Here is a 27,414-nt window from a genome sequence, read left to right on the forward strand (position 1 = left end):
AAATAATGCTGCATCGTAAAATACAGAATGTATGATGGACGGTATAAAAAAGACACCCTGCGGAAGGAAGGCAGCTTTGCTGATACTATCTACCACAATGTCATCGCTCGCTGGGTCGGCATCTTCCCATGAGTATATCCTCCGCGAAGGCTATACCAAGATATTTGAGGCGCATACTGTCTTGTTGACGGGCAGTACCGGGTCACTCGGAGGATGCTTGTTATACAAACTGGCCCTACAGTTGCCCACGCGAAAGATATTTGCCCTGATCCGAGGAGAACCAGCGCAGGCAATTGAAAAATGGACTAAGTCAATGCCCGACCAAGTACGGGCTATCGTAGCCTCGGGGAAATTGGAATTTGTCGTTGGTGATATGCGGAAGGCAGACTTTGGCCTCAAGAGTGAGGTGCTCAAGGATTTGCGTGAGCAGGTCACCCTGGTCATTCATACAGCAGCCAAAATCAGTCTCGAGGCAAGTCTAGTTGATGCTTTTGAGAACAACTGTCTTCCGGCACTGGAAATGGCTCGCATCGCTTCACGCTTCCGTCGGCTAAAACTTCTCATTCAAATTTCAACAGCTTATGCCAACAGCTTCTTGCCCGATGGGCCTGTGTTAGAACGCCCCTATACTGCCTCAAATCACGATGGAGATGATGATCCCGAGGAAGAGTTGGCATCGATCTTGACATTGAATCAGTCCCCCATTTCAAATCAATTCTCCTCACCCTACGCGCAGGCCAAATATATTATGGAAAGACTTCTCCCGCGTCGGTTCCCCTTGCTGCCCATCTTGTTAGTACGACCGACCATCTTCGGCCAGGCACTACGAGATCCGTTTCCTTTGTATGGACTAGAGAATTCGACCCCGATGAACAAGTTCTTCCAGTATTTCTTGGCCGACCGTGGAGCCACGCAGGTATGGCATGCAGCAGCAGGATACACGACCGGGGCCAATATCATCGATGAGATCCCAGTGGATTTTGTCGCCAACGCATGTCTGATACATGCCGCTGTGCGTACAACAGGTATCGTACAGGTAGGGGCACAGCTGTATGAGCACTTTACTTTTGACGCATTCTTGGAGATGGCCGTCGACAACGCGCCGCCTGCTATTCGCCGCGATCTTCCTCGGGTGGTCTTTACCGAGGACTTATTGGCACCACAGTGCTTCCTGGCGGAGTTGGTGCAGGTAGCTTCACGGAACTGGCTGTTTGATTGTGGCCGGTCTTACTGGTTGAAGCAGCTCAGAGGTCCGTTGAGTCTTCAGCAATGTAAGCCACAGGTGGACGAGGTCAATCGCCGGCGTCTGCAGCAGATTTATAGTCGGCTAATGGAAAAGGAAAAGGCACGACTGTAGGGTGAGAATGGTACTACTAGTAGTAGTTACTAGTAGTGGAGTTGTATGTAGTTGAGAATTCAACCTTGTAGCCCTAGGTAGTGCTCAAACTGATTTTGTCATAGAGAAACACATGATCATCATTAGAGCACAGAAGATGAGTTGGATATCTTCAAATGAAAATGGAAAGAAATAACCAGGGTGGCGATAATTTACTTTGGAGGCTCTATTCATCGTTCATCTATATGCTAGTATAACAGTAGGCGCAGACTGTGGGTAGTAAATGACTGCATGTCGCCGGCATACAATTCGAATGATCCTGGACCACGTTAAAAGATTCGCCGAAAGGAACCCTAATATTTTCCCGATTTCATCAATTTCGGGCCTGTACGAATGAATCATGACGATTGGCATTTATCTGGCGGTATACCCACCATCAACAGGCAAACAGACTCCTGTGATCCAGCTGGCATCGTCACTTGCCAAGACAACAGCCATTTTCGCAATATCATCAGGGAATCCCGGACCCTTCAGTGGGTGTCGCCGATTGAGATCGTCCCAAGGGGTACAATTATTGGTAGTTTCCTTGAAGATGGCGGTTTGAGTATCTAGTAGTATAAACTATGTTAGTACAGATACCTAGAAATCTAGCCAACTCGAATGCTGTAGCTCAAAAACACCAGCAGCTTACATCCAGGGCAGAGTGCGTTAGAATAAATTCTCTTTGGAGCATAGTCCAAGGCAATTTGTCTCGTGAGCTGACTAACAGCTCCTTTTGATGCGCAGTATGAGGCTTTGAAAAGTTGAGATTTCAAGATTAGTTTTCCAAGGTTGATTTTGGCGACATATACTATTATTAGAAGCATCCATAGATGGTGAACTTACGGTTCTCTGGCCCAGCAATAATGCCCATTATTGAGGAAATATTGATAATCCATCCTCGGTCACCAGATGAGTGCGGCTCCTGAGCTAGCATCTGTGCAAGGGCATATTTACAGCCAAGAAACACAGATTTGGCATTCACTCGCATTGTCAAGTCCCATGTTGCTTCATCAGTTAGATGTAGAACAGCTGGAGTGCGTGCCTCGACACTGATTCCCGCATTATTCACAAGGCTATAGATCGGTTAGCTGGAATGTAAGTGACAAGATGGCCAGGAAAAATGTACGCACATATCAAGTCTTCCATACTCCTGAACTGTTGAATGTATGAGGTTCTTCATTTGTGTTGCATCACTAACGTCGGTCCGGACAAAAATTGCACTTCCCCCATTTTGGATAATCAAGGCATGTGTCGTGATGGTTGCTTCCTCTTGAGATCGTGCTGTCGCTGTTAAGTCGGCACAGACTAATTTGGCACCTTCTTGGGCGTACCGTATAGCGATAGCTCGACCTAGACCAGAAGACGCGCCGGTTATAATGGCAACCTTATTCTGCAGACGGAGTGATTCCGTCATTTCGATTGACTTCAGAAGTTTCCAGGGTTGAACCCTTTGAAGTTGGTAAAACTGAATCGATGGAATTGGCGGAGCGATCGCGGCCAGAACTTCAATCTATAAGTAAATAAAATGAAGGGGAGGAACCGAGAGTGAATTGCCGAGCGAAAATTTCTTGCGCTGAGTGATTTAAATGTACTAAAAAACTTCCAAACGCTTTAATTTCGGGTCATGAGCATTGGATGGAGAAGATGTATGGGTGGAGTGCTCCAGAGATGCATGAAAGAGGGTCTTCTCTTTCATTCTCTCGCAATTTCCTTTTGAGGTATGCGAGAAAGGGCTTCTACTCCATATTTTGCAACAGGAAATTGAGCCGAGGTGGGGCTTTTCAATGAAAATTCCAATCAAAGTTGACTGTTTGACCATTCCCAAGTTTCTCCGCTCGGGAACATCGCCATTTTAGGCGCCCCACTTTTCGTGTCGCTGATCAGTTTGCAGGCCATCGGATCATCTTTGTATAAAAACAAGCGCAGAAAATTCAACGACATACTCCTCGAGTTAGCAGGTTACTGTTGTCAAAATATTACTCAATTTCTATCAATCACGTCCGTTACATCGGTTTCAAGCTGTTTAGAGATGCCGCCCACTCTCTACGTCATTCGCCATGGTCAAGGTGAACATAATGTCAACGTAATTGAGTCCATTTATACCCTAAAGCTTTAAATTCGTACTCCTAACACACTCTCTAGGACCAGAGTCATCTAAAGGACCCTTTGCTTACCGATACTGGCAAAGCCCAATGCAAAAGTCTCCAAGAACATTTCCCATTTCTGCAAGATGTTCAAGCCATCGTTGTCTCTCCTCTCAGACGCACCATACAGACTGCAGCCTTTGTATTCGCACCAGAGTTAGAAAAGCGCCAATTGCCTATCATTTTAGCTCCCGATGCGCAAGAAATCAGTCACTTGGCGTGTGACCTTGGATACGATGCCGATGTTATCAAATCACATGCACCAAATCTAATTGCCAAGGCCGTGCCTTCGTACAATGCCATTAACTTGGATGCAACCCTCGTGGATGAGTCGTGGAACTTAAAGGTAAGTCTAATCTTGCAATGATACTTTGGTAACAATTTTCTAACCCTTGGAAAAAAAAACTGGTTCATAGAAAGGGATAAATGCGCCTACCCTCAGTGCCGTTCGTAGTAGAGCTTCTCGGCTACGGAACTGGATCTACAATCGCCCAGAAAAGCATATCGCACTTGTCACTCATGGTGGCTTCTTGCATTACCTCACAGAGGACTGGAACGGTTATGAGAAAGCTAATGGTATAGTGAAAAATTGACATTCTCACCACTGGAGGGTTGCTAACTTTGAATGCATTTACAGGGACTGGTTACCGAAATTGTGAATATCGAAAGCTAGTGTTTACAGAATGTTCAAATGGGGAGAATTCGCATCTCCAGGAATATGGAAGCATGTTGGGGAAGCAAGAGAGACCGGTTCGTCTTTATTCGAGCGGTTTCGATGAGATAGAGCAAGCCGAAAATGCTTCTGCTTAGATGAAGCCACCTGCATCAATGCAAGCGGCTTAGCCTAGAAAATATCGATTATAGCCAAAAGGAAAGTGAGAAACTTTGAATTCTGCATGAGATTTATATCAGAATTTTGGACTGCATTCAAACTTTGTCTTCGTACCAGTGTTATTGTGATGATATTGGTGGTAAGAAGGGGACAAAAGTCTCCTTGCTCCAAGGCTATTATAGTGTGCCCTGGATGTAAATTGTGAGAAAGAAGAGCCAAGGAGGAGACATGTGCGTAATAAGCTTGAAAATAGTAATTTTGTTTAGATTCTACCATGTTGCGATCTTTGATTTCACCTCACCTTGGAACCTCGAAGGTATTTCATAGTTTTTGAATATCGTTTTGCCGATCCAATGTTTACCTAACCGAAATTTGGACCCCAACAGCTAAGTATTTCAACACCAACTCCGTTATCGAAATACAACATGCCAAAAGCACTTAATTTTTACTCGACCCCCAAGATAAAGCCGAAAGGATTTCACATAAAATTATCCGACCTTGGCTCAAGCGTATCTCTTCAGGCTCTGGTACCAAATGCCTTATCATAACCAACAAGAGTCACTCGGTATTTTGCATTGCCGTTGAATACTTTCTCAACTGCAACTTTGCATCCGTTCTCACTAATGTCGATTGTTTCAACCCAACTGATATTGTCAGTTCCTCGACATATGGCCTACTAGTAATAAAAAAGGGAAGAATATGCTGACCTCTTAATGTTCAGCTTTGCAGCTAGCTCGAGCATCTCCTGAATTTCTCCTCGACTTCCAATATGACTGGCAGCAATTGAGCATCCGGTGCCCATCATGTCCTGCGTTCTCAGAGGCGGAAATGCCTTGTCGGAAATCCCAACAGTGTGGAATATATCGTTTATAGCCAAGACGCTGAAATAAGCAGACATGTCAAAGCGATCTGTCGCGTCGGTTGTGTTGAGGATGAAATCGAAAGTGTTCTTCCAAGGAACGTTCCACAGCTTCTCCCTCGTGCTGATAAAGCCTTTGGCACCAAGAGCTTTTGCATCCGCCTCTTTATTTGGAGAGTGTGAAATGGCATAGACATCGGCTCCCAGAGCCGCGGCGAACAAAATTCCAAAATGGCCAAGGCCACCGCTAGTTAAAGAATTAGCCAACCTTTCCATTTTCACTTTAAGTGAGATTTGAATTGCTCACATTCCGACCACTCCAACCGTTTTTCCGGGGCCAATCTTAGCACGCGAAAGGGGGCTGTATGATGTAATACCAGCGCAAAGCATTGGCGCCGCAATACTTGACTCCAAATTATCAGGAATTGCGAAAACGAAGTACTCATGGGCGCGAATATGACTAGCGTATCCACCATATGCCATTGACCCGTCAGGGTAGTAGCAATTATAGGTATCTTGAAGTTATTAGCAAGAAATTGATCATTGTTTCATTTTCTTGATTGGATGATAACTTACCGACTTGGTGGGGGCAATAGTTCTCATTGCCTGACCTGCACACCTTGCATTCAAGGCAGGCCCAAACCTGGGCACCAACGCCAACACGATCACCAATTTTGACAGTGGTGGTATTCTGGCCAACAGTAACTACTCTGCCAATGACTTCGTGCCCTACACACACAGGCAATCTTGCTTGGCCCCAACCACCTGTAAGGGTGTGCACATCACTTCCACACACCCCGCAAGCTTCAATGGCAATCTCAACATCCCGTTCTGCAAGAGATTTGGGCCTGAACTGTAGCGAGTATGAGCAGCTACTTAAATTGAAGAAAAAATTGCAAGAACTAGGGATAATGTACCTCTTCTTTCTGAAAATCACTCCATTTCTCGTGGGAGTGAACCATAAATCCCTCAAAGGTGTCTGGATAAACCATGTTCAAGTTGACGAGTACCTGAATAATTGAGGTGGGGGTAGTCGCGAAGAGAGGTATGATAGTTTTAAGCTCTAAATCGCCCTCAATCAGCGGAGTTGAATTTGAATTTATGTAGTATTCGATCTACAACCCACCCGTCCTCAAATTCCTGACCTGAACGAAGCAAGGAAGTTTCGGAAATACTACCCAAAGAGAATTACCTGATGTAGAGAAGTAAAGTCTTACTTGGAGTAAATTATTGCTGAAGGTGGAGCGTGGAGATACAGGATTGAGTCATATGTCATCATATCTCGACGCAGCGGTCGGGATCATCACCTCGGAATTTTAACCTAGACCAGAAGGGCCATGGTCAACAAAGTGGAGGTTGAATACAGTTGCTTTGAGGGCCGAGAAAGAGCTTTTTAAGATATTGCGGTATTAAATGAGCTACTATCTCGGGCCAATTTCCAATTCGGGAAGGCTGTAGCATAGCTTATAATAAAGCTCAGCTCATCGCAATTCACTTATAATTGTACAAGATTATCCCATAATCAGCAATCTTTTATTCGATAATTGTCACCAGCGCAATGTCTATTGATAGTGATGTTCTCATTATTGGAGCGGGCCCATCTGGGTTAGGTATGGCTGTCCAACTTGTCCGCAACTTCGGAACGCGGAACTTCGAAGTTATAGAAAAGGCATCTGATATTGGGGGAACTTGGTTTCTTAACTCTTTACCCCGGATGCGGCTGTGATGTTAGCTACCCCTCGACCGCGCGTTCTATACTATCTATTTGTCTGATTGACCGAATGTTTCCTAGGTTCCATCTCACTTTTATTCATATTCGTTTGCACCCAACCATTACTGGTCACGATAATTCGCGTTGCAACCAGAAATTCATCGATATTTTGAATCCGTCGTCGATAAATACGACATTCGCCCCCATGTTCGTTTTCATTCCGCTGTTAAACTGGCCGAATACGAACCTGAGACGGCGACCTGGAGGGTGGTGGTTGAGGACCAGAGAACCGGACGAACATTCCAAAGGCGTTCCAGGTTCCTTGTTTCAGCCGTCGGGGCCCTTTCAACTCCCAAGAGTTGTGATATTCCCGGCGCTGATAACTTCACGGGTCGTCTTTTTCATTCGGCGAGATGGGACCACAGCTTTGACTACAAGGATAAAGAGGTCATATGCGTGGGTGAGTAGACCTTGTTGGTCTCATTATTCCAAAGAAAGAATCCACTAAATAAAATTAGGAAATGGCTGTAGTGCCACGCAGTTCGTACCCGTAATGAGTGCTGGGCCAAGTCGAGTCAAGAAGATCACCCAGTTCTCCCGCCAGGCTCATTGGCTTTCCGAAAGGCCCAATCCTGAATACTCTAGCGGGTTCCAGTTCTTGATGCGCTGGCTTCCGGGTGCTCAGCTTTTATACAGAGTATCTCTCTTTTTGACCCAAGAGAAGGACTTTGCCGGTTTTAAAACGGAAAGGGGGGAATCTTTGCGCAACAATTGGACATCTGTGACGACAGATTATATCCGGAAGAATTCCCCGGCGAAGTATCGCGACTTTTTGGTACCGAAAACTGTCATTGGATGCAAACGCAGAGTGATGGACACAAACTATCTCACCTGTCTCCATCGTGATAACGTCGAGCTTGTCCACGACGATCCTATCGACCATGTAACCGAAAGGGGAATTGTAACGAAGTCGGGTCGTGAGATCTATGCTGATGCAATCGTTCTGGCAAATGGATTTGAGACTCAGAAACCGCTTTTCCCGATGGAAATTCGTGGAGAAAGTGGACAGACAATCTCCGACCATGTGAGTGCATACCTTGAGCCTAAATTTGATGTGGCATTAACCAGTGAGCAGTGGCAAGAATTCGCAGATGGCTCGCCAGAAGCGTACTTTGGTACCTGTCTGTCGGGATTTCCGAATTTCTTCGTATTAATGGGGCCAAACACCCTGTCTGGGCATCTTTCGGTGCTTTACACAACAGAATGTCAGATCAATTTTGTTATACGGGTCATCCGACCGATATTAATGGCGAATATTCGTTCCTGGGTTCCATCGTTGTTCAGATCAAAGGATCCACAATCTGTCGCTGTCACCCCAATTGCAGAGCGAAGAGATTTGGATATGGTCAATGAGCGAGCGAAAAAGTTGGTTTGGGCTACTGGCTGTAGCTCGTGGTTCATTGATTCCAATACTGGGCGAAACACTATAATGTTTCCGGATTGGCAGTTCAAGTTTCATCTTCGCAGTATTTTCATACCGTGGAGAGATCTTGTGTACAGGCAAGCTCCTATGAAATCCCCGAAAGAGGTGGAATTGGGCGTTATTACTCCCTTTCTATTCGCTTCTGTGGGCATAACTGCCCTCGGGGGCTTACTTGGAGCATCTCTTATCGGGGGCTTCGAGTTTCCATCGAAAGTATCTCACTTGCCGGGATTTCTTCGCAGAATCTATTGGCTAGAGAAGTAATCGGACAGAATACAGCCAAAATGCAGCGAATCCCGAGCAACCGTTTACCGACAAAAATCATAACAGGTGACAATGAGTTCCTGGGAGTTTTACTTGGAATTTGGCTAAGAACTATAAAGCCGACCAGTGGAAATCAGATCTGGGCTGATCCCGCTCAACGTGATTACCTGCTTTTCCTTTTGTCCATTCATCTTTTAGCTTGTCAATATGAAACCTGGTTGTCCACCCAATATCTCGTTCAATCCCAGATAGTAATTCAAGAACGGCATTCTGTTCGTTTTCGTCCTGGAATACCTGACCGGCGACAAATAGTGCTTGAACAGAGTTAACTCGGAATGAATCAGTCGACGAATTCGCCAGACTGATACCGCATATTTCGCGTGCATGATAAATAACCTCTGCCAAGGCATGTCGATAAGATCTCAAGCGCGCTGACACTGTTGATCTAAGAGCCGTTGACTCTTGTGGTTCATTCGCCAGTAGCAGTATTTTCGCCTGATGGTAGCTTTGTATTGTCGCCGCGGCAAGTGGCAAGTCAAACCAGATCTGCTCAAAGATAGTGGAGCTCTGACTCAACTCGAGCCCGGGAACGATAGGGCCAGACTTGTGTGTGCGCCCGCTTGGATGGAAAGATGGCGGAAGCGAACCGTGCCACCTTTCGAGGTCAGTCATCAATAGGCTCCATCTTTCCAGTAGATGTTGCTGGGTAAGACCAATAGATAGGCGTTGATCAGGTGGCAATGTACTATCCTCAGCAGACAAAGCATCTCCTGCAGTGAGATGATTTGCAATTTTTCCCAGAATCCACGTGAGTTCATTGCTTTTCTGATCCTCTTCAAACTCAAATCCCAATAGATTTCCACTTTCTATGACATCCAATGGGCTATAGGGTAAAATATCACCATTGAGATCAGTAGCAAGGCCCGCATTCTGCCAGAGGCGTATATCCTTCAAGTTCAAGCGGGTCTGAGATTCGCTTATGACTAAAACCTGATGAGCATTTGAGTTTGTGTATAATAGGACGGCTCAAAACCCACAAGCGCATAACAGGTCCTGCCTCGCAAGGCTCCAAAATATCGGCCCCTTGACAACTGTCTGCGGTATGACAATTGATGGGTGATCTGAAACAAAAAGAGGCAAAGCGCTCAAATGCGCTCTCCATGCCATACCGGGCGCGTCCATTAATTCAAAAGCGCAGAGAATCGCGACGGCAGCTAGCATCTCTTCTTTGTCGGCGGCACTATCCAAGTATGTTTTCGAAGATACAATACTTTTCAGATTGTTGAGAGCCTGGTCATAGTATACTGCCGAGTGATATATCCACATATCTTCATTACCCCAATCATTTAGGGACGCACGACTGGTGGGAGTTCCTAGACCTTCATTGTTTAAACTCGTGATTCGAGAAAGATGCCGTAGGTGCTTTGCGGAGAGAGCACAAACAGCAGACCTCAAAAGGGGCTTCGATGTCGCGAGAACGGGTACTTTTGAGGAAAAGTACGCGGTGGTGTCAAAAAGATCCATCCTTGAGGTCTGTCAGTAGATGTCATACAAAGTGGGCATTGGTCAAATATACCATTGTCCAGGTCCGAGTTTGAAGTGTCGTAGGAGATGAGATGCAATGACTTTTTCAGATCCGGGGAGGTTGCCCTGGTGGTAAGGGGAGAGCTGAGAGGATTGTTCCGGGGAGTTGCTCAATGAAATATAAACAGAAGGTGTTTCGACTGAAGCGTGAGATGGTCTCGCCGGCGTCTCACGATCTACGGGCATGTCATCTCCCGCACCAAGCCCGTGATTACTTTGCAAAATGCCCAATCCTTCATTTGAAACAGCCTTGTCACTTGGTAGTGACCTCGGTATATCTGTATTCAACGGGTCTTCAACGCGAACAAATGTAACTGTCAGGTGTAAGTATGTGTGTACAAATCAACCGCTCGGATACGAACGATCACTTGGAACTTCTACCCAGGTATTGTCATCGATGGGCTGAGAATGTTGTCTGTGCTTCCTGCTGCTCCTGTATTTGCGTTTTTGCACCGAGGATCCAACGTCTTGGCGACGAAAGACAGATTGATTTCCGTAGGCACAGTCACGAGAGGCCTTGAAACAGTTCCCGCATTCTGGTTTGGACTCATCGCATTTCAACTTCCGCCGCTTGCAAGTCAAACTAGTATGTTTGTGAGTTTAGTGCGGGATGGGGTAATAAGGCAGTGAAAGCCAATCGACACACCAGCCGGAATAGGATCGCATGTCCGCTTGGGTAGTGATCAAGATTCAAAAGGACTTATCATTGCCTCGTCAACACCCTGAAGTTCATGGATAGTCCCGGGAAAATATAATCTTGACGAGATCGCTGGTGGAGAAAGACTCAAGAGATGCGATAGTGACAGACTTCGCCTCTTAATCACGTGACACTATAATTGAAGAGTTCTGTCGACTATTATACGGCGTTCTGTTTTTTGTGAGAGAGATTCACCATAATTCTGAAATGCACAATATTCTGCCAAGGAGCAATGGCAATCTCCGTCAATTCAAGCACCAACTGCCAGTGGGGGCGCAGACTCGGACTGTGCGTAGGTAGTGGGGGGGATCGCCGAAAAGAGAAATCGAGCCGAGACCTCGTACATTGACATACCTTTATAGTACCGAGCTGGCACCTGGGCATAGTTATGCCCAGGTTTTAACCCTCAAGGCCATCTACCTAAATACAGGTAATCAAAGAGGAACTATATATCATTATGCAAAATTGAAGGTTCGAGAGTACCTCAAGTACTAGTTAACTACCTAGGTACTAACTAACTAAATAGTACTACTAGTAGTACCTAGGTACCTGTGGGCTACCGCGGGTTTAGCGTAGTCCACTTGTACTAGGTCCGAGTGATAAAAACCATCAATTTTTCCCTCGTCTATAGAAATGTTGAAAGCTCAACAATCTGCATCGTCTTGCTCAGTAACTGAAGATCCAAGAATCCAACCCTTAAGCCGCAGGTAAGCTCTGATACCCAGCCGGACAGTCATTAGGATCGAAGAAGGCAGTGCCCCAAGTACAATCGCCGCTATCGGCAACCTCGGTGCCTTAATTCCAGCATTAGCAACTTCCTCTCAAACCTCCATCACTCTAAGACAAGACAAGGGAAGAGAAGAGGGGAAAAAAGAACATACCACTCGCATCGGTCAATCCGCCCATATACCAATAGACATCACCATACCATTCGGGCCAGGTCAACTCGCCGGGCCGACAGACGAACCAGTCTCCGGCCCTCTGCGGCTGGCAGGCGCGGATATACGCCCAGCCGTCATCGATCTCAATGCTGCTGCTGGGGCCGACAAAGCTAGTGCTGCCGTCTTTCTTGGCAACGTTGACGCTATAGGCTGTGTCTTTGTTGTGCTATAATATCTTGTTAGTCAAGGAAGTGGAGGAAGTTGAACATGGGAGCGGCGGCATACAAAAGTGGTTGCGTGGGCGAATGTGGCAGTAAGAGCAAGGATTCCTGCGGTAGTTGGAATTGTCAAGTACATCATGATATGGCTCAGTTGAAGGAGAATATGAGAGATGAAGAAAAGCTGATAGTAGAAATAAATATGAGCTATGTATCCAGAATGAATGAATTTATATCTCGGCCAGGTCCTACAAGATGCCAGTGGTCTACTAGATCTTACGGCCGTACCTAGGTATACCTGACATTTTTGCAGGTTATTAGGTGGGTCCTAGCTTACGGTCGTAGTAGGCTCAACTAAGGCCGTAAGTGAGGCTGATATTTCCGAGTCAGAATTATATAAACCATGAAGTTAGTAAATTAGTGAACTGGTGAATTGGTCTGATGAATCGTTGGGAGGCTACTTGACTGTTCAGACTAGTGGGTTTTAGACTATATAGTAGCCGAGTCCGTGGGATTGCATCGGAAACAGCGAACTGAGTATCTATAGAGTCTCCCCACTGTTGCACGTATTGAGAGCGAGCCTCAGCAGCCTCTAGCTGGTAGCCATTGTAGATTTATAAGACTCTCAAAGTTAATTCTTATTTAATCTGAGATGTTTCAAAGCGTGCATCATCCTTTTACAACGTCACTTAGAGACTATGCTACGTAATTGTGATGTATCCACAGAGATCCCGCCAGGCAGTAATTATATTAAAGACTATTGCAATTCCGATGTCCTGACCCTATCTACAGGCTCAGTCTACCGCCAGTTGACAGGAACTCAACCTTGATCAAGATTGGCTAGCCGTTAGAAAACACCAGGGCTGACATCTATAGCGCATTTGATTGAGATGATAAACCAAATCATTCACCCCAGATTCCTCCGTCTGCTTTGCTGTTACAATCACGACAACCGCGCTTTTTACATCTGTAAATCGACCAATTTTTGCCTGACCCGAATTTTTGCCTCGTCTTGCACGTGCACTATTGATGTTCGCCCTATGACGAAAGGAGACACAAGCGAGATTTTCTGAAGAACAGAGAGACACGAACAAATAGGCTCAGCTCTGAGATTCAATTTGCAGTCCCGTTGGGAATAGACAGTGGCAACGCAATGGAAAACCTACAAGACATGGGCTGTCTCATGGGAGAACAAATCCTATACAGAGATTCGTCAGCACAAGCTAACTACTCTCGAGGCTGCCATAGTGATCAAAACTTACTTTGCCAGCTACTACTTCACGTGGCATCATAGTTTGGTCAAGTCGGCTTGGTAGTGGATGGTTTCGATCTATGATAAACCTCCACTAGATAGCTTATGTAGCTTATGGGTGCCCTTCATTCCTCACTGTCTTCGCAGCCTAGATTAATTCAAAGGCCATCCGAAGCTCATTGATTGGATTCGTAAAGGACCGGTGGAGACGTGACTAATCCAAAGTATCCTCTACATCAGCCTGGTTTCACGTGTTCGGATAACTAGATCTACATGCAGTTGGCAGACTTCGGTATCGAACGTGGTCAAGCTGGGGGGTGACACAACAGGTCAATTTAATCACAGTTACATAACCCAGGGGTCATTCCATACCGAAGAGTAGACGATAGATACGAAAGGCGTTCCATATTCTTTGGCCCAGAATGAAAAAGGGATGCTTACGAATGACTGTTCTGCTGGCGACAGATCGGGAGATTGTAACATTGCAGCGGTCATTCTGCTTGCGTCGATATGATGATCGTTATCAATTGTGAGGGTACAAACACAGACGACTCTCCAAGTGCAGCTCGTTCAACATTTCATCCTTGATTTAACGCAGCATTCGGAGGCATTGCATGTTCTTTTCTCAGAGATTCAGTATATGCGAACCTTTTCTCACTGGGCACCATCTAAAACATCGTGTTTCAGCATTCACCATCATGAGCCTGTATGTTATTTCAGTGAGATCAAGCATAATCAAGTTAGAATAATGAGATTGATTTATTCCACGGTCGGTTAAGCGATCTACATCTAGCAGAAATGCCCAACGAGTGTAACTTCGTCTGTCCCTCAAAAATATTTGTTATTGCGACACTCAGTATATCCACCATCCAACCAACAATACAGTTAGATCCGACCTAACTTCCCTATCATGGCCAGCACCCCAAAGACCTCGGTGCTGAGATCGCACGAGGCTCTATTTGCCCAAGCGCTCCCAAGCACCTAGGGAGACTCGAATTCATTTTGCTGTTCACAATATGGTCCTAATAGCACACCAAGCTACCTACACGATCGCCCGAGAGGAACCATCCTTCTTGGATGTAGATGCAGCCTCTGTTTCTCGGCTCGGCCGATAGTCGCTGAACGCAATGCTTAGCCTTCGGTAATCCCATCGACACGAGAAGGCTAAAATGGCGAAGGTAAGCACAGGGACCATGAGGACATCTAGCACCCCGAAGAATATCGCGCTTCCGGTCACCCCGATCCCGTTTCCGCCGTCGGTCAAGCCCCATGCGATGGGGTAAATGATCCAGAAGAGGTTAGTCCAACCCGACAGAATTATGTAGTCTTTATCGATCCCAAGGAGCTGTGCAGCTTTTCGGCTTTCGTTGATTGTGCTCATGGCGAGGATGAGCCAAGAAAAAGTCCCAAATGCGAAGAATCCCCATTTATAAGAGCTGGTTACATACGCTCCCGCTAGATAGGTGACAACCCAACACAGTGAAAGAGCGATGTTACAGATTATTGTGGTCCAGGACACGCCCGAGATCAGGCCCAGTGCCAGAGCCATCGAAGGGAAGGCGACCAGCCAGTAGATATACTTGACCCAAAAGACCTGCCGGGAAATTGCGTTATCAAGCTTGTCAACTTGCCTGACAGCACTCCAACCAAGATCTGAAGCTTGAGCAAAGTAGGTGATGGCGCCAACCAGGAGCACAAAGGTGAAAAGATAGTGAAATACACGCTCACTTTCCTTTGCAGTGAAAGAGATGATAAGACAACCAATCTATCAGATACTGTTAATCAGACTAGAAGACAGAAGTAGACTGGAAGAGCCTCACAAGTGCCAGTGAAAAAATTGCCGTAACTGCCCAGAGCAAGTCGGAAGCATGCACCGCGAGGGCCTCGTAGACCCCAATGGCGGGGTTCACTGTCAAGGCATCGTTTCCACGAGGGAACATATCCATTTTGAATAGCGGTTGATAGATGTTTCCTAGCGAGAGAGCTGAATTTGAACTAGGACAAGGCGACTCATTGAACTCTCTAGCGACCAGGGCACACGTCTCTTATAAAGAGCATCTACGCAGCTCTGCTCCTGGTTCGGGAATAAATATTAAGACCGACAATATCATTGATTTATTGAATCGCTCATTCGGGAGAACAATCTAGGGATCATCTTTCAGCGCGATGGTGAGAGAATGCTTCCACCTGCTTCCTTCAAGAAGCTAGCGCGAATCGAGAGGTGGAGCTCGGAGAAAAGAAGAGAGGCATGATCCGTTTCGCTTCTTGCAGTGTCAGGCGGATTGACCTCATGGATTGGGTTGTAATAGCCTGGGAGAGACATATTTCACCAGCAGCACGTAACTTCGTAGATCATAGACAGGGAAATGAAAGCGAAAGTCGACAAGCCGGCTCGGGGTATCATTTGTTTACGAAATGGGGCAGCCAATTCAGCTTCCCTGAAATGGAATGTTATTATTCTCCGGCTATTTTTCCGAACACCCCCACGAGCCAATAGCCCGGTGTGGGCCCAACACCTCTCTAGGGAACAGTCGGCGACAGGAGCCATAGTCGTAAAAAGTGCACTTCTAACGGAGAGACAAGGCACGTAATCAAAATCAAATCAAGACCAACCGCTATGCAACAGCAAGGGTTTGTCGCCCCCGTGAAAGGAGTTTCCGCAGTAATCCCAATAATGGGCAAAGTAGCTCCGAGCCTCGGCCACAGCTGGATCCTCTGCGTGGCAGTTCATGATGAACGTAGCGAGGTTGCCCTCTGTCCCCAGGCGAAATTGGGTAATCTACCTGGGGAGTTATTAGTTGGAAATACTTTTACAGATGATAGCTGCTTTCAAGCTCTCGATAGTTTTGGTTTTTAAAGCCTTGTACCAGTAAAATGTAGCGAGACAAAATTGTAAACCACTAACTATTTAGGGTATCTCGGGTGTATAGTCAGCAAGAAAACACTGACCCGAGTGCGAAATTTAATGGTATATCTAGATATCGGACATGTTTTGCATTAAAGTCGTGTTCTTTAGGTTAAATAAGCCCAAACCGACATGTTTTTCCCATGTAGTTTACTTTCATCAACCGCTAGTTGGAGTGCTACTATGACTGAACAGCTCAGCGGTCTTCGAGATGCATGAGCGTGGGAGCAAATCAAGGTAGCTCTGCTTAGGGTCGTTGATATTCTTCAGCCCACGAAGAATGCGGAAGAGCTCCTGCAACCGTAGCAAAAAATCTTCGTTTTGTATATCGCTGTATAAGTATTCGGCACAGAGAAATAAAGGCATTGGTGTAAGCGGATGAACCTGGAAGATAAGAGTTAGAACTTTGCCAAGCTTAGGATTTGCTTCTGAGAATACCCTCGAAAATGGCAGCTCCTGTAGGCTGGAAGCTAAGCTGATGATGTATTTGGATGCATCTAATGCCCGAGATTGACATTGGATTGTCTTGGGGCTCTCCTGTAAGGAGCCATTAGCCCCCAAGGTGGTTTCGGCCACAGCTTTACAAAGGTAAATCACGGTCGCCTGACCAAAAATGTTAGCAAATGGAAGGAGGGGATCGTAAGTGTCGATGGGAGCTGGATAGCACTGCGACAAAATCTGAAGTCGACTCGTGAGAATACTATCTAACCACCCGCGTTGCTCTTTCCAATCCATAGCAATGTCCCCATATGCTTTTGAAATTTGGAATTTTTGAGTTTGCAGGAGAATACGACCACATATGGTGGCTAGTACGAGGCACTCGTTGAAGGGAGACCGGAGGTTGAGAGATGAGTCCGACATGGCTTCCGACAGAAACAGCCCTTGTTCGTGGCTTCCATTTTGAAATTCGGCTTCTGGAACAGGCAGTCGAGTGCATATCTTTGAGCACAGACAATGGAGAAGTATTAGCTAAATTTGAATCGCTGCGGGGAATCGAAAACTAGTCCTGGAAAACGGCACTCACAACGTGTTCATTCAGGGTGATCGGCCAGTCGTTACGCATGCTGATGATATGGTCTAGGAAATAAGTCATCCAAAACACTCGGCGCATCTCCTCCGCCTCGATGAAGTCTCTACACAGCGCAGGAGAAGAGTGATGCTTGTCGGTGGGTCTGTCAATCTCATGATATCTCATACCCTGGACCAAGCGAAATGCTCGGCCGACGCTCATCCATGCTTGACGGTGATGCGTCCGTATTGACTCAAATGTAACAACCAGAACCCATGCCTGGGCTAACGTGGTATTGAAACTGCTGTTTTCATTGGCTTCGGGGCTTAGATCCTCCAGCATTTTCTTGGTTTGCTGGTAGAGGGGCTCGGCCAGGTCGCGAGAATGAACGGACATCAGGGATGCTAAAGTCCACATGGCGTACTGAAGACACTTGCGGAATGGTGGGTTGGTGCTTGATTTAGACCACGACAAGTATCTCCTCCGGTGAATAATTGGGATCGACTGATGCACGCGATCCAAGTATAGCTGGTCTCTGAAAAAAAGAAAAAAGTTTAGTCAGCTTCAACTTCCTGTGAATAGTGAATTCGGGAAGCATTCGATACAGTTCAGCTTGCAAAACCTCAGTCAGATGCAAATTTGATGAAGGGAATGTAGAATTGAACGAGAATCCTTGATTCGTTAGCCCCAGATCGTTTAGATGGATCGCTAGATTCGGCTGCAGCCAGTCGGCGTCAGAGACAAACAACCCTTGCTCCGGGCCCGACGAGACAGCTGTCGTCGGCACCCAGGCCTCTGAGGGATGAACCGCATTCCGAACATTTGACAACCTCAGAGATGATCCAAGAGTCTTGTCGTGGCAGTTTCGTGAATCATGCAGCAAATCGGGCTGCTGATCGGGTGAGAAGCTGCTTTCAAGCATGGCCTCGAGCTGCACAATGCGGTTCTTCAGGGCCTTTAGGTGACCCCTCTTGGGGCCCCGAACGCTGCGCTGGGTGGTCTCACAAACAACCTCGGTATCCTGACAAATGCCACATTGAGGTTGCTTGCCATCGCAGCGCAGCTTCCGCCGTCGGCACTCATCACACGCGGCCCCAACAAGCTGTCGACCACGCGCCGCTGGTGGCCTGTTTGAGTCGGTGTTGTCAGCACCTGGAGGCATGGCAGGTGGCAAGAAGGAGTGTCGGTGAATCTGTCGGAAAATCCTTTTTCTTGTGCAAATGACTGCATAGAACAAATGGAAGACACCAGGCCTGAGTTCAAGTGAGCTACCAAATACCGAGATTTCGGCCCAACAATTAATAAGCACTCGGGCCTAGATAACGGTATTCCGCCAATGCCGGCGGCTTTAGTGAAATCCGCTCGTTCTACTCCGTCTTCAGAAAGCACTGCGAAACCTCTTCCGGAGATGGGGTGGGATCCAGCAGATCAGTGCTGTGCATCAAAGTTGCGATGATCGGCAAGGCTAAAAGTGGCAGGTTGCAAACATCCCGACATAGTTTCTCCGAAAAACAAAAACTCCGACTATAAATAGAATGTCCGCGGGATCCAAGGCCGTGATGCGACCGACGGTCATCAGAAGCAGGCCAGTGATGAAGAAATCCAGGTATGTAATTTGCAATCATTTACCATCAAGTTGGAATCACAGACTCGGAGAACTGGTAGCGCAACGACTCAAGATCTCATATATCTTTCGCCGTCGCTTGAGCACCTGGGCAGCTCCCCATTTTAAATAAACACCCTGTCAAATTTGATTGCAAGATGACTGTACAACCCGGTGGATTTCTTGCAGGGAAAAGAATTATCGTGGCGGGTGGTGGCTTCGCGAGCCTCGCATTTGTACTCGCCCTCGAACAACTATGGCAGAGCTCAACATTAGGCCATCCAGAAGTCCTGCTGTACGAGCAGGATGGTCGCGATGAGTCTATTCAACGTGAACCCTATACACTATGCATCAATGGAGCCGACCAGAATGATGGGCTAGTGGCCATTCAACAATTGGGACTCTTAGATGAGGTTCGCAAACACTCGACTCTTAACGGCGGTGACATTCGCGTATGGTCTGACAACTGGAAATGGCTATCATCTATCAACCCAACCACACATGGAGACTTACCAGCCGCAACGATGCGGATTACTCGTCAGGATCTCAAGCGGATCCTAGTGGAGAAGGCCAAACATACGAGGACCATCTTCTCATGGGGAGCAACCTGTACATCGGCCGAGCGTCTGTCAAACGGTCGGATTCGCGTCTCAATTACAGAAGCTGGAGATGAGAAGACATCCACGCAATATTGTGATCTTCTCATTGCGGGTGATGGTGCCAATAGTCGTATACGGGCTTCCTTTCGACCTCATGACATGACGACCCAATACGCCGGTGCAACCCAGATCGGCGGCATCTCCTATATCCCCGAGGGGCTTCCCAAGCCCATTGATCAGGACTACGGTCTTCAAATGTCGTCGGGCGCAGGGGTCTGCTGTATCTATAGCCCATTTGATGACAAGACAATCGCATGGGCACTGAGCACAGTAGGACCTGAACGCGACGCGAAAACCCGCTTCACTGCGGAAGAATTTATCGTATTGAAGCAGGAAGTGCTCAAAACTGCATCCATGCTCAAAGAACCCTTTGGGACTGTCATAAATAACACGATACCCAAGACTGCTTTCATCCGACCCGCAAAGGAAAAGCCGGCGTTCGCGCATGATGCTAGTCTGTACGGGGTGATGTTCATCGGCGATGCCAACCATATCCTCAGCCCCTTCGAATTTGTCGGTGCAAATTTGGCGCTCAAGGATGGATGGGACCTGGCAGAACAGATCTGTCACAGCAATTCACTGGATGCGGCGATGGCATCCTTCGACAGGTTGAGCATTCCACGCTTTCAGCATAAGTTCGACTTCTCACACGAGCGAATTAATTTCGGCCACTCTACGGGAAAGAAATGGATATTTTATAAGTATGGAATGGCCGCCCAGCGGGTCCTGAATAAAGTTCATTGAGCTGGCGAGTGGGCGGGACTTCTTGAAAATGCACACAACCGTGACCCTAGTTAAGTTACCACTAAATTAACAATACTATGACCTATTATATGCCGTGCCTCCTTAGAGCTCTTACATGGTTCTTCGGAATATATCTCATCTCAGCTGTCAATATCGTAGCACGCCCTCGTGGGTTGATAATTTTGTCAGTAGACTGGCTCGAAGACGCGTCTTCAAGTGTTCAAAATCCTGTTCTCGGCAGTTGAAGCGCGTCTACCGTTTGTGGCACGAGGTGGTTGATGGGGTTATTTTGGGAGAGGGGTGTCATTTGGAACCGTCGACATAGCTAAGCGGCGTTGAGTCGGCTCGTAGCGACAGCAAACTATATTGAGGCTCGTACTACCTCTAGGTTCGGCGTCCAGTTCTGATCCACCGAAGGCGATTTCCTGCCCAGAATGAAGGATATGTTGCGTCGGTGAGTGTGTAACTTGCAGCATTTCGGTCCGGGGTGCGGTCCACTTCCCACATCGAAAGAGGAAGTGCTCAACAGTCTCTCTAGCCTGTTACCAGTAAGAAACAGTATCGGCATCAATTGAGCATAAACACAATTATTATTTGAAAGCACAAAGTGAAGACTCTTTCCGAAAGCCGAACTAAGTTACTTACCCTTTTTGTACATATTACACTATATCCTAACCTGCTGGATAAATACAGGGAAGTCGGTATTGCAGATGAAAATTTTGGAGAAATCCGTCTTCATTTTCACTCTGCGCTTCTAGAATTTTGATGATTTGGTTCTTGGTGGGACGTGACGCTCTTAGAACCGCGATCTGTTAACTAACGTCCCGCAAATACAACGTGGGACGAGTTGAGTGGGGCCGTGAGTCCGTGACATTCCGAACAAAAAGGGTAATTAGGCGGGGATTGAGGGAAATAGGGCCTGTCGAGAGGGGAGGCATATCTTCTCAATTCCTGCCATGAACACCGAAATAACCTATTGCTAATAATAGGCCTTAGTATCACGTTTTTGTTTGCTCCTTCCTATCCCCGCTCCAATTTGTCACTACAATAACGAGACTGATTGTTTTTCGTCCTCTGTTCCTGTCCAATAGCCCAGAGCGATTCATACAAGTTGCCTCTACTGAGTCGCTGATAAATTCCCAATCTCGCCTTTGCAAGATAGCCTCGAGCTATTTATCATGATAAGTCATAAGGAACGCTCCAAGACAGGTAGACTGCCGCCTTGACCTGTACGAGATACGGATTTTAACCCAGTACAGGCTGCACTGGCTGTCTTCTTCGGAAGATCAAATGTGATGAACGACGCCCCACGTGTCAGCAATGTGTCAAAGCCAACATCAAATGCTTGTGGGATCCAAACTCCCGATTACACGTCCAAAGGTTGCGAAGACGACGCAAAAACACGGCATATACGTCAACAATTTCCAAAATGAGCTACCCCAGTGCTGGGAGTAAAGATAACGGCAATACGCCCGATGCATTCCTCACAGAGCATTTCGAGGTCCAGAGTCCCGGAAAGAGCCTTCCAGAGGCACCAACTTATGATAGAAATGATGGAGCCTTGTTACACGTGGCAAGTCATGACACTGAGAACCGCAAAGGAAATGGTCACGCCTCGCGCGTTGGCCAATGCTCCTTGAACAATGACCTCGGACTTGAAATGCCGACCTTGATTTCGTCTTATATCCCGCCGCTTCCCATGTCATGCGCGAACTCAATTCTACTTTCACGTCAGGATAGACTATATCTAGAGTATTTTCCCAGATCTTCATTGGTGAAAGTTCTAGGGAAGACATATACTTGGAGCAACTTCAGATATATATGCCAGAACAAAGCTTCGGAGGAGGCCAGTGTTATGTATGCGGTCCTGGCGTTGTCCGCTAGCGAAATGAACCAAAGCTTAGAGCTACCTCATGCTCAATACAAGGGCAAGTTCTATTACAGCCTAGCCTTGGAATGCATCGCAGATGCCGTCAATAATCTGACATGCAAATCAAACAATATGGAAGCTATCCTTGGGGCTCTGTTCCTAGTTATCGCTTATGCAAGGAGATTTGGCTCGTCCTTGTCTAACTTACAGACACATAATCAGTGTCTTTTGAATTTTCTGGATATATTTCGTCAACCTTCTGAATATGGCCCAGATCATTCAATTGATTTATCAGCATACCCTTCTTTCACGCCATTTTGCGCCCAGATGTTGTTATGGATTTTGTAGGAGCTTGACCCCATATTCCTGAACTTCAGAGCGACTAACAGCACTTCAGGTATCTCGACTCAAGCTGTATCGGCGCAAATCTTTGTTTCGGTCTGATGGATCACTTTCATAACCTCGGAGAAGATTCACAGCTGTATAGATTATTCAGAATCTCTCGCCATTCATACTTATCTATAAACGGAGAACGATATCCAACCGAGCAGCAGCAAGACGACCTGGAAAATTACTGCCCATTGGAACTTATTCACCAGGACTATATCTTTCGATATCGAATTTTGCAGCTTGTTCAACGATATTCTCGAGGAGAAGACATTGAATCCGAGTTGGAAGATTTATACACTGAAATAAATATAATCCAAAAGGTACCATTTATATTCTGAGTTAAATCTTACGTGCTGTTGAACGAAGTTCCTAACCAAAAAACTAGGCATTCAACGACATGTTTGAACTACAAAAGAATCCACCCAAGGATTTTCGTCGTAGCCGGGCTTTTATAACTCTCTGTGAGGGCTTAGCAGGTTACCATTGTAATATTCTTCTTATTCACCGCCTCTTTCGGCATCGTACTTTTTCCATCGATAGTCACGAACAGACCCTATCGGATCTTTTTGGCATTTGCTATACCATTCATGAGTGGTATCCCGATGATCCGACTTTGGGATTTGCCTGGTATCTACTCATTGCCGGTTTGGAGACAAAAGACAGGATCCACCGAGACTGGGCATATCATCGGTTGAAAGACTTAGGCACAAGGTGGAATACATGTAAATGGGCAGCAGACATTCTTTGGTTGATGCATGAATCAGAGGGTACATGTAATATTGGGCTGGACAACTCCGATAATTTCTTGAGATTGATTCAACTGGATTGCTAAATGAAGAATATTCATTCACACCTTGCATTCTTCCAGTCTGCCACTGCAGCCTCATATTTTCTGTCGTCTGACAAAAGATCCCAAGCAGATAGAGCTAGGCATTTCCCAACCGTAAGACATATTTGGAAAGCGACATCAGTTCCTGCAGCTTCGGTGAAGGACCAATGATGGGTGACAACCCCTTTTTCCTTGACTGGGATACAAAACATTGCATGGATTGCGGGGAGTGCGTAGCTCACGTCGCCTATTATCGCATCAGTATATGACTACCAGTCATAAAAATAAATTATCAAACTACACGATAATACAAAAAAAGAATCAACACTTACCAAAGTCTGTTGAAGCTTGAATATATTCCGGGTCTGCTTTGAGGACATTCTGAGAATAACGAGCCATATGGTCTTGGTACAGTCCGCAAAGTGTATCGTTAAGGAGAAGGTCTGAATAAGCGGACTCACTAGATATCGGTCAGACTAGCCTCAGCTGTCAAATGATGGAATGATGGAAAAGGTACCCACTCTTTTAGATCCAATTGACATCCAGTGGCCAAGGCTCCAGCATGCAGACACGAGCAAAGCCGTTCTGTCAACTTCCGTAAGTCATCCATTTTTGGAGACCGACACTGCCAGGAAACAGCTGTTTGGCCCGCAATTATGTTGGTTCTCTTTGGAGCATCTATGATAGCACAATGAACACGTTGGGCTGGATGCATCTGCTGACGCATTAGGGAAACATTGTTGTATCCAGCAACAACTGCGTCCAGTGCATTGACGCCATCCCACGGATTGGCAGCAGGATGAGCAGTTCGCCCTTTGTACTCCGCGAGCTTTGAATGTTTTGCAACAAGACGAGCACCGGCTGCTCCAACAGAACCGTGCTTATCATGGTAGTAATGATGAGGCATTGGGTGGCTTTCAGGCCTCAGTATCTGAAAAATCAAAATAATAAATGAGGAAGCACTCACGACATTAATGCTGCATCCGCCCCGTCAAAAGCACCAGCCTTAAGGAGATCGAGCTTGCCACCACCGTGTTCCTCAGCAGGTGTACCAAGAATTTTGATTCTTCCAGGCTGGCCCGTCGCCTTTAAGACCGAGGCCAGAGCAAGGAAAGCCGTCATGCTTGCTACTCCGATGAGATTATGCCCACACGCATGACCGATGTCAGGTAAAGCGTCGTACTCGGCACAGAAAATCATCAGACGACCACGAGATCCGAAGCTAGCTTCGAATGACGTGTCTAGGCCGTGGGCATGGCGAGTCACTTGGAATCCGTTCTCTTCGAGGATTGCGCACAATGTATCGTGTGCGATAACTTCTTCGTAAGCAAGCTCGGGATTTTCCCAAATCTGTCAGATTTAGTTTGACTCTCATTTGTGTTTAGGAACAAGATTACCTTTCTGTTTACCTCCCCAAGCCTCTTGCTGGACTTTTCGACGAAGGCATCAATGCTCGACTTAATTTCCTCTGGACCTGGCATTTTCTTCTTTCTTTCAAGCAAAAATTATGATCTCTCAGTATAGGAAATTATTTCTGGGAGATCCTTGACCAGGGCATTAAATACTTATTCCTTTCCACCGGGAATTCCATTGCTATCAGTCAAAACAGGACAAGATCCCACTACCCAATGCCGATTGGATGATGAGCCGTGACATCTAACCCAATCACGATGCGCCTATTTGAGGAGCCCCAGTCATGCCAGCCAATCGGCATCACGAAAATCTTAAGCGAACCCCTCACTACGACCTTAGATCCCTGGTCAAGAGTCCTGATCACCTCAGCCAATCGGCACAAGGCAAGTTCAAGAAAGCCCTGCTGAATCTAAATTATCGAACAGAACAATTGATACTCAGACAATGAAGTTGGTACCCCGCCTTCTAGAGCCAATATGAGAACGAACTTTGGCTTGCAGAGCAGCAGAATTAGCTTCGGTCCAGCTGGGCATCGTTTTGATTAGAGGAATGAGCGCAGAAGAGGGGCTATGCGAGCATTGTTATAAAGCGACCGGGACTCTGAATCAAAAGAGAAATACCCAAAGACGCTAAATTCTTCCACAATACTTTTTCCGCTTGAAATCAATCCTGGCATTAGGAGGAAAATGGCGAAGACAGACAAACCAGAGCAAAAGCCCCATGGCTCGGATATTCAAGTCGCAGACATTTTGGAGCTGCAGCCTACACAAGAGGAAAATTCGAAACTCCTACGAAAGCTTGACCTTAGACTGATGCCAGTCATGTGTGCATGTTATATGCTGCAACTGCTGGACAAGTTGACGCTGAATTTCTCCTCGCAACTCGGCTTGATACAGGACCTGAACCTCCACGGATCGCAATACAGTTGGACCTCCTCTATCTTCTACTTCGGATACCTTTTCTGGACGTGGCCGAGCTCTTGGCTTGTTGTCAGACTACCTTTGGGCAAATACATTGCTGTAACCGCCCTTTTATGGGGTGCTATCGTTATGTGTCATGGAGCTTGCAACAGTTTTAGGGGATTTATGACAGTTAGGTTTTTACTTGGAGCCGCAGAAGCTGCCGTCGCACCGGGATTCGCTCTCATTGTGGCCATGTTCTATCGGCGTGATGAACAGCCACTGCGTCAAGGGCTTTGGTTTGCTGGGAATTGTATTGCGAATATCATTGGTGGCCTTGTCAGTTATGGTATAGAGCATATTCACTCTCCTCTGGCCAACTGGAGGGTACTTTTTCTTGTACTTGGAGCTGTTACAGCTGCTTACTCAGTTTTGCTCTGGACCTTTCTCCCGGACTCACCGACGAAAGCACGATTCCTCAACACCAGGGAGAAAAAGTTGGCCGTTCTTCGGACGCTGGAAGATACTTCGAGCGCAATGGACGAGAACGACTTCCAGATGTATCAAGTCTTAGAGTCTTTGAAAGACCCACAAGCCTGGTTGTTAGTAATGTATACCTTCTCTGTCAATATCTGCAATGGGGGAATCACTACAGTGAGTTGAGACACCTTACCTAATACCTGAATGTTCCTTTAATGACATAAATTTAGTTCAACAGTCTGCTTATTAATGGTTTTGGCTTTGGTTCATTCCAAACCTTACTGCTGCAAATTCCTATTGGCGGCTGTCAACTCGCTGTATTGGTAGTCATGTCGATAATGGCTTCGATGTTCAAAACATCTCGCTTGCTCTTGATGGCTTGTGCTTGCGCCCTATCCTTGATTGGTATGGTCCTAATCTACGCTCTAGATCATACCAATGCATATGGTCGACTAGGCGGAACATATTTGGCTGCTGTCTTCGCTTCAAATACTCCAATGTCATTGAGCCTTATTGCGTCCAATGTTGGAGGCTTCACAAAAAAGTCTACTGTTAATGCCATGCTGTTCTTTGCGTACAGTGCTGGGAATATCGTTGGACCGCAATTATATCTGAGCTCACAGGCCCCAGTTTTTATTGTAAGATTGCCATCTTCTCTACCAATAATACAGCTTTGCTGACGAAAATTACAAGACCGGTGTGAGCTCCACTATTGCAGGATTCTGCCTAGGAATACTGTTTCTGGGGATCTTGTTTACGTATTATGTGCTCGAGAATCAGAAACGCTCCAGACACAGTGACACCGACTCTGAAGTATTTACTGAAGAAGAGAGACCAGAGACATTTATCAACAAGACCGACAAGGAAAACCCGAGGTTTCGCTATCTGGTGTAAAGTATGGCTTGTACGATTGGATTTGACGGGGAAGAATTTGCAATCAAATTTGATTGGACCGATCAGTTGGACGAGGAGGGGTACTTATAGCCTCCACTCCATGGGTTTTCTACTTCGAAAAAAACGCAATAGATACAAAACTTCTCATGAACCTTTTACTTGTTGGTAGTAATTTTTATGATATTTCTCTTACCATATCCCGCTATGGTTGCTAACTTTTTAGACCATTGACTGGCTTGTGTGATGGCTAGGCTTGATGTTTTAGGTGCTGTCGTACCGTTCTCATAAGGACGGTCAACACAGTTACCGTTGGTCTCCGACATCTCCCAAGCTCAGACCGGTTTCCTGTCTCCCCGCAATTTGCGGCTACTGTGACTCGGTGGTTATGCTAGACAGCGGACCTGGACAGGAGGGTA

General features: G+C 46.5%; 13 protein-coding genes across 13 annotated transcripts; 6 read left to right on the forward strand and 7 right to left on the reverse strand.

Annotated features, from left to right (window-relative positions):
* Positions 1-97: 97 nt before the first annotated feature.
* Positions 98-1,357, forward strand: N7533_013319 (uncharacterized protein; the record flags this gene model as incomplete). Its single annotated transcript, XM_057109969.1, has 1 exon — positions 98-1,357. One exon carries the CDS (start codon positions 98-100, stop codon positions 1,355-1,357), a length of 1,260 nt encoding a protein of 419 aa, XP_056952671.1.
* A 393-nt stretch (positions 1,358-1,750) lies between these two features.
* N7533_013320 (SDR family NAD(P)-dependent oxidoreductase) lies at positions 1,751-2,888 on the reverse strand (the record flags this gene model as incomplete). The annotated part of the gene is made up of 4 exons (XM_057109970.1): positions 1,751-1,944; positions 2,028-2,129; positions 2,222-2,451; positions 2,509-2,888. Coding segments are annotated over 4 exons (906 nt in total), but the record flags the coding sequence as incomplete, so codon positions are not given.
* A 519-nt stretch (positions 2,889-3,407) lies between these two features.
* Positions 3,408-4,195, forward strand: N7533_013321 (histidine phosphatase family protein; the record flags this gene model as incomplete). Its single annotated transcript, XM_057109971.1, has 4 exons — positions 3,408-3,461; positions 3,521-3,868; positions 3,939-4,103; positions 4,160-4,195. The coding sequence occupies 4 exons, from the start codon at positions 3,408-3,410 to the stop codon at positions 4,193-4,195; spliced, it is 603 nt and encodes a 200-aa protein (XP_056952673.1).
* A 676-nt stretch (positions 4,196-4,871) lies between these two features.
* N7533_013322 (NAD(P)-dependent alcohol dehydrogenase) lies at positions 4,872-6,205 on the reverse strand (the record flags this gene model as incomplete). Its single annotated transcript, XM_057109972.1, has 5 exons — positions 4,872-4,998; positions 5,062-5,460; positions 5,521-5,728; positions 5,790-6,066; positions 6,131-6,205. The coding sequence occupies 5 exons, from the start codon at positions 6,203-6,205 to the stop codon at positions 4,872-4,874; spliced, it is 1,086 nt and encodes a 361-aa protein (XP_056952674.1).
* A 1,272-nt stretch (positions 6,206-7,477) lies between these two features.
* Positions 7,478-8,671, forward strand: N7533_013323 (uncharacterized protein; the record flags this gene model as incomplete). Its single annotated transcript, XM_057109973.1, has 1 exon — positions 7,478-8,671. One exon carries the CDS (start codon positions 7,478-7,480, stop codon positions 8,669-8,671), a length of 1,194 nt encoding a protein of 397 aa, XP_056952675.1.
* Positions 8,672-8,782: 111 nt separating this feature from the next.
* N7533_013324 (uncharacterized protein) lies at positions 8,783-10,195 on the reverse strand (the record flags this gene model as incomplete). The annotated part of the gene is made up of 2 exons (XM_057109974.1): positions 8,783-9,654; positions 9,841-10,195. The coding sequence occupies 2 exons, from the start codon at positions 10,193-10,195 to the stop codon at positions 8,783-8,785; spliced, it is 1,227 nt and encodes a 408-aa protein (XP_056952676.1).
* Positions 10,196-11,648: 1,453 nt separating this feature from the next.
* Positions 11,649-12,193, reverse strand: N7533_013325 (uncharacterized protein; the record flags this gene model as incomplete). The annotated part of the gene is made up of 3 exons (XM_057109975.1): positions 11,649-11,746; positions 11,834-12,059; positions 12,119-12,193. The coding sequence occupies 3 exons, from the start codon at positions 12,191-12,193 to the stop codon at positions 11,649-11,651; spliced, it is 399 nt and encodes a 132-aa protein (XP_056952677.1).
* A 2,152-nt stretch (positions 12,194-14,345) lies between these two features.
* Positions 14,346-15,249, reverse strand: N7533_013326 (opsin family protein; the record flags this gene model as incomplete). Its single annotated transcript, XM_057109976.1, has 2 exons — positions 14,346-15,068; positions 15,151-15,249. The coding sequence occupies 2 exons, from the start codon at positions 15,247-15,249 to the stop codon at positions 14,346-14,348; spliced, it is 822 nt and encodes a 273-aa protein (XP_056952678.1).
* A 1,959-nt stretch (positions 15,250-17,208) lies between these two features.
* Positions 17,209-18,379, reverse strand: N7533_013327 (transcription factor domain-containing protein; the record flags this gene model as incomplete). The annotated part of the gene is made up of 2 exons (XM_057109977.1): positions 17,209-17,752; positions 17,823-18,379. 2 exons carry the CDS (start codon positions 18,377-18,379, stop codon positions 17,209-17,211), a joined length of 1,101 nt encoding a protein of 366 aa, XP_056952679.1.
* A 599-nt stretch (positions 18,380-18,978) lies between these two features.
* Positions 18,979-20,223, forward strand: N7533_013328 (FAD-dependent oxidoreductase; the record flags this gene model as incomplete). The annotated part of the gene is made up of 1 exon (XM_057109978.1): positions 18,979-20,223. One exon carries the CDS (start codon positions 18,979-18,981, stop codon positions 20,221-20,223), a length of 1,245 nt encoding a protein of 414 aa, XP_056952680.1.
* Positions 20,224-21,652: 1,429 nt separating this feature from the next.
* On the forward strand, positions 21,653-22,441 carry N7533_013329 (Zn(II)2Cys6 transcription factor; the record flags this gene model as incomplete). The annotated part of the gene is made up of 1 exon (XM_057109979.1): positions 21,653-22,441. One exon carries the CDS (start codon positions 21,653-21,655, stop codon positions 22,439-22,441), a length of 789 nt encoding a protein of 262 aa, XP_056952681.1.
* Positions 22,442-23,326: 885 nt separating this feature from the next.
* N7533_013330 (M20 family metallopeptidase) lies at positions 23,327-24,793 on the reverse strand (the record flags this gene model as incomplete). The annotated part of the gene is made up of 5 exons (XM_057109980.1): positions 23,327-23,559; positions 23,645-23,772; positions 23,834-24,226; positions 24,280-24,662; positions 24,722-24,793. The coding sequence occupies 5 exons, from the start codon at positions 24,791-24,793 to the stop codon at positions 23,327-23,329; spliced, it is 1,209 nt and encodes a 402-aa protein (XP_056952682.1).
* Positions 24,794-25,411: 618 nt separating this feature from the next.
* Positions 25,412-26,998, forward strand: N7533_013331 (uncharacterized protein; the record flags this gene model as incomplete). Its single annotated transcript, XM_057109981.1, has 3 exons — positions 25,412-26,278; positions 26,335-26,742; positions 26,798-26,998. The coding sequence occupies 3 exons, from the start codon at positions 25,412-25,414 to the stop codon at positions 26,996-26,998; spliced, it is 1,476 nt and encodes a 491-aa protein (XP_056952683.1).
* Between the last annotated feature and the right edge of the window lie 416 nt (positions 26,999-27,414).

Source organism: Penicillium manginii, assembly GCF_028828005.1.
Source record: "Penicillium manginii strain IBT 31320 chromosome Unknown utg000011l:1.0-1395921.0:1.0-1396616.0, whole genome shotgun sequence".
Classification (NCBI taxonomy): Eukaryota; Fungi; Ascomycota; class Eurotiomycetes; order Eurotiales; family Aspergillaceae; genus Penicillium; species Penicillium manginii.